Below are 5,908 nucleotides of genomic sequence, written 5' to 3' on the forward strand. Positions count from 1 at the left end.
AGTGGTAGGAAAAGTACTCAAGTCTTTTACTTAAGTAAAAGTATCAATACTGAAATGTAGAAATACTCTGTTACAAGTAAAAGTCCAGAATTCTACATTTACTTGAGTAAAAGTACAAAAGTATTTTTATCAAAATGTACTTAAAGTACCAAAAGTACTCATTTTACAGAATGTCCCGTTTCACAAGTTTTCAAATGTATAGATTGTATAAAAAAATCTTAGGTACTAAAGGTACTTTCCATCCGTGGTCCCCAAAATGACATGAGACAATATACAGACATTACGACATAACAACGATGCAGCATAGGTTAACAAACAACACTGAAGGTACATCAACAATGGAAGGTTCCCCCGGTTCGATTCCCGGTTAGTGTTGCAGTTCCCCTGAGCAAGACACTGAACCCGTAACTGATGATGAGCAGGCTATAGTTCCTTGCATGGTTTCCTCTGTCGTCCTGTGTGTGAATGTATATGTGAATGGATGAAATGTGAAGCACTTTGGATAAAGGTGCTCCATAAATGTTTGTGAAAAGTGCACCAACCCGCCACCTGTTAACGGACAAACTGCTTGGCGCCTGTGCAAATCGGCGTTGTTAGGCCGGTGCAGATGGTTTGTTTTTTTGTGTGACATCAGAAGAGAGCTCTGCTCAGCTTATGTACAATGTTGTACATACATTCAAGGACAACTTAGAGACATAAGAGGGCACACAGAGAAAGAAAGGGAGACACAGAGAAAGAAAGGGAGACACAGAGATAGCGAACCAGAGAGATAGGACTGTGTCGGGTACCGACAAGAACAGTTCTTAAAGCGAACAATGGAGAACAACACTAGATGGAGTGACATACATTTGACACTATCCCCACCAACGAAAAAGAAAGTAGAGCAAAGGTCATGAACTTGGTTCATGTCCTTTCCAGGAAGACAGAATCTAACAGGACGAGCTCGGGATGCTGAAAAGTGGAGTCATCATGGATTCAGTCTCAGTGTCGACGACAAGGTCAGAACCTTCGTCTGCGCTGACGGAGGTGATGAGGAGTTTCGGTGCGTTTTTCTTCGGGATGGGTTTGGTGTCGGTCTACGGCGCCATGGCTCTGTTTGTCCAGAAGCAGGACCCGTGGTTCTGCGCCTTCAGCACCGTGGGCCTGGCTATGCTAGCGGCGTTCGGCATGGGCTTGTCGGTCGACGTACGGACCAACGTCCTCCTCATGCTACCCACGCTCTGCTCGGCGAAGGGCAAGAAGCTGCTGCTGTTCTTCATCGCCGCTCGGCTGATGCAGGGCCCCGTGGCCAACACCTTGGACAACTTTGAGCGGGCGGCCGACAGCCTGGTGTGCGGGAAAGAGCTGGTCGTGAACCAGACCCTGGAGCTAATGAAGCGAGCGACCATGCCCCTTCGTCTCATGTTGGACGCCATCAGGGAGATCACCAGGAACGCCCACTCGGTGGCGGGCAGGGTCGAGAACCTCGTCAAAGCCCTGAAAGACAACGTCCTTCACATCGCCGGCACGCTGAAAAACGTCCTCCACTTCTTGGTCGTCATCGGCGAGGTGTGCAACGAGAAGATGGGCACGCCGTACCGGAAGTGCAACGTGGCGTTCGACGACGCCATCGACGACTGCGAGCGGCTCCTGGGCGTCTTCGACTTCCTGTGCGACATCGTGGAGACGGCACGCCCCCTCTGCGGGATGGCCCGTGGTCCCGCGCTCTTCTGCGTCTTGCCCTCGTACGTCGCCGAACAGCTCAGGAAAAAGCTGGGAAACACCACCATGGAAGTGTTCGAGCGCATCAATAAGGAGTTTGTGTTCAACATCTCCGCCAACGTGACCGTCGACGTGGACATAGACAGCAGCCAGTCCCTGAAGAAGATGTCCCAGCGGATCCTGGGGGAGGTGTCAGAGGAGCTGGGGAAGCTCCGGGTGCTCGGAGGAGGAGGATGGATGGGCGTCATAGGCCTCCTCCTCCTGGCTTACGCGTACTACAAGGCGGTGAAGTACAAACACAAGTACCTCCACCAGGGCGACTTTGACAACATCTACATCACTGTCGAGTTCAAAGAGCTGGACGAGAGAATGAGCCGAGCGGGCAGGCCTACGGTGCTGCCACTGACCGACGATGAGGCTAGGACCTACATCGCGCCGATGTCTCCGTACCTGACGCCGAGCGAGTGGCTCGCGGTGGTTCGGGGCGTGGTGTCTCTGCTCAGACACCTGGCGCTGGGAGGGCTGATACTGGGACTGGACGTCATGGTGTTCTGGATACTGGACCTGGTTCGGCGGCAGATCCAGGGAGACCTCATCGTCCGGGCTCCGGTCAGGCTCGCGGTTCAAGTGAACGGGACGGGCTACGCGTCCGACATCTTCAGGGACATCGTGACTTCGTTCGACGTCCTCCAGAGAGGAAACGTCACCGTCCTCAGCAGGGAGTGTCTCGTGGATCCCTCGGAACCGGATTACACGGGCTACGTCATGATCGGCTTCCTGTACGGGCTGGTCCTGCTGGTGTGCCTGGCGGGCTGTCTGGCCCAGCGCTGCAGGAGGCTGATCTGCGCCGGCTACTACCCTGCGAGGGAACGGGAGAGGATCCTGTTCCTCCACGGTCACATTGCGTCCGAAAGGATTCCCCTGGGCAGAGCCCTGTGGCTGGCCGTGACCTCCACGGTGAGGAGCGGTTGGGCCGACGAAGGAGGAGGAGGAGACGGGTGGAGGAGCAAGCTCCTGACTCTCCTGCTGCGCCTCCGAGGCGGTTCCTACGTGGCCGGTCTGCTGGGCGTGTCTCCCGTGTGCTGCCTGGCCTGCGGAGAGGCCAAGGAGGGCGTGGACCAGGACGCCATGGTCTTCTGCCCGACCTTGCGGTGCGGGGGCCTGTACTGTCGGACGTGCTACCAGAGCCTGGGGAACGGCTGCGCCGTGTGCGGGCGACCCCTGAGCTACGAGGACGACAGCCAGGACGAACTGGACTCCAGCGATGACGATGAGAAGGATTACAGTGCCGATTACATCGAGTCGGAAACGTCCGACCAGGGAGGATTCTGACAGTGGTGTAAAGTAACTAAGTACATTTACTCAAGTACTGTACTTTACTGGAGTATTTCCAATTTTCAATACTTTTACTTCTCGACTACATCTCAGAGGCAAATAAAGTACTTTTACTCCACTACAATTATTTGAAAACTTTAGTTAAAAGTTACTTTGTAGATTTTGATTATTATTACAATACATACCACTTCAGACCTATAGAGCGTGCCAAAAATCCTGAAGGGGGCGTCAACAAGTGTCATTTGGTAGCGGCGGACATCTTTGAGGGGTATAAAACAGGTTGACTTAACATTGCCCCCCTCAAGTATGTCTGCAGCTACTATGCCACGCCCCCCGTAGTGACGAGTCGTTGGCACGCTCTATATAGATTTCGGCCATTTGAAAAAAGCAGATCTTCAAGCGATGCGACGCATTGTGAGCTTGTAGATCTGCTATTTGCAAAAGATTGTTACATTTGAAAACATAATGATTACTTTTACTTTTGGTACTTTAAGAACATTTTGATGCCAATACTTTTTATACTTTTACTCAAGTCCATTTTGAATTTGGGACTTTTACTTGTGACAGAGTATTTTTGCAGTATTGATACTTTTACCTAAGTAAAACATTTGAGCGCTTTTTCCACCACTGCTGATGTTGGCCTACAAAGCAACCAAAGCAACTTCAAAGCCTGATCCAACCCTACAACCCTTCCCGCTCACTCAGATCAGCTAACACAGGGAAGCTGTCAGAACCTTTCCTAAAACATACTGGGGACAACGCTCCATACACGTACGTCCCAGACTCTTCTCCCTTCTGGCTCCTAAACTGTGGAACAAACCACAGTCAAAACTGCACATTCCAAATATTCCGCCGTAATCTTCAGACTCCACCTCAGCCCGTAGCACTTGCCCTAGCCTTGACGACTCATGCAAAGGTTAAAATGTGATTTAGATAGCATGTTATTTAGACAGATGCCAGGTCCATTTGTTGACCTGGCCTGTTTGTATAGTTTCAATGTACAGATCATTTATTTGTTGATGTTATATACTGTTTAGACTGATAGAGAGAGAGAATTATGATAAATAATAATAATTTTGCTATTATGCCTGGTTTATTATTGGTCGCGCATTATTGCGGCGCAAACCGAAAACAGCCGGTCTGCAAGCCTAAAACGTGCCACTGTGCGACGCATTGTGATCTTGTATATCTTCTGTTTTCACCGGCGACACAACAAGTCAAAATCAGGCCTCTCTCTCTCTCTCTCTCTCTCTCTCTCTCTCTCTCTCTCTCTCTCTCTCTCTCTCTCTCTCTCTCTCTCTCTCTCTCTCTCTCTCTCTCTCTCTCTCTCTCTCTCTCTCTCTCTCTCTCTCTCTCTCTCTCTCTCTCTCTCTCTCTCTCTCTCTCTCTCTCTCTCTCTCTCTCTCTCTCTCTCTCTCTCTCTCTCTCTCCCCCCCTCTCTAGAGGAACACATGAAGTAGCCCACGGTAATGGAAATGGTCATTAATTCAAGTCTTGTTTGTTTGTGACTCATCCTCGTCTCGTTGGCCTATACTGTATATATTAATACTGTATATATTTTTGCTGCCTTAGGCAGCAACTGATAGTGTTCAGAATCCAGCGGTTTGGCGCTGGATGCTCCAGACAGTACACAGTGCAGACTTGTTGTACTGAACAAATTGTCTCTGAATAATACAGTATGGGACATAAAGGAAGTGAGTCATCTCATCTGTGAACATAATCTCTGCTGCCTGGCAGCAATGTGGCTTCAATAAGTCTACAGGCAATTATAAAATTCACTTGATATTTAAAAAAAAAAAAAGAAATAAAAATGTTTCCAAGATAATTTGCTGTTCAGATCACTTAAATGTCAGCCCTTATGTGCAGCCTGTCTGTCGCTAGGGCAAAAAAGACCTGTGACCAATTAAAAAACACAAATTAATTAAAGACAAACGATCACCCAACTCAATTTGTATGATAAAGGGTGTCAGGCCTCTGTATTTATGTTGAAGCTGCGTATGAAGTACCAGGCAAGGGCAGTGAGTGACGGAAAAGTACTCACAAGGCTTGTTGGCCTTTTCATTTTCAAGCTTTTGAGTCTTCCAGTCTAGTTCTGACTTCTGATTCGTTTTCATTTATTATAAAAAACATTTTAGTTTTAGTGTTCATTTGAGTTTTTTCAATTTGGATTAGTCAGGGGCAAGACAAAGTAGGGCATTAACAAAAAAATCACACCCTGTGTGAAGTGAGTGGTGCCTTTGATGAGCCCCGTATTGACCCCCGTATTGATGTTGTCATCAATGTTTGTGGACATACATACATACATACATACATACATACATACATACATACATACATACATACATACATACATACATACATACATACATACATACATACATACATACATACATACATACATACATACGGACAAAGTCATGTATAGGAGTGGTTGCCTTCGGCACCACTCAAAAATCACACCCAGTGTGAAGAGAGTGGTGCCTTTGAAAGTGTAACTGGTTGCATCCGCAACAATCAGCAACAATATGTTGTCACGTGACACGTGACAACATATTGTCACGTGTCATGTGAAGCTTGACCAATCAGCCGTGCTCAAACATACGGACGGACATACGGACGGACGGACATACGGACACACGGACCAAGTCAAATGTAGGAGTGGTTGGCACCACTCAAAAAAAGGAAACAAAAACACAAGGTTTCTGCCTGACAGCAACGATATATCTGTGATACAGGATATTAAAGAGCAGAGATGGACTTGCTCAGGATAAGCCGTTTGGACTGTGACATACATTTTCTCTGGTTCACTTTGTCATCCATATGATTCACATTCACTTTGACTGTATTGATCCCCTGGTGGGAACTTCAAGCT

The 5,908-nt window shown here is 48.1% G+C and overlaps 1 protein-coding gene across 1 annotated transcript; it reads left to right on the plus strand.

Moving 5' to 3' along the window:
- Positions 1-969: 969 nt before the first annotated feature.
- Positions 970-3,033, plus strand: dcst2 (DC-STAMP domain containing 2; the record flags this gene model as incomplete). The annotated part of the gene is made up of 1 exon (XM_084041839.1): positions 970-3,033. One exon carries the CDS (start codon positions 970-972, stop codon positions 3,031-3,033), a length of 2,064 nt encoding a protein of 687 aa, XP_083897965.1.
- Positions 3,034-5,908: the final 2,875 nt, after the last annotated feature.

Source organism: Gymnoscopelus microlampas, assembly GCF_963454915.1.
Source record: "Gymnoscopelus microlampas genome assembly, chromosome: 18".
NCBI lineage: Eukaryota > Metazoa > Chordata > Actinopteri > Myctophiformes > Myctophidae > Gymnoscopelus > Gymnoscopelus microlampas.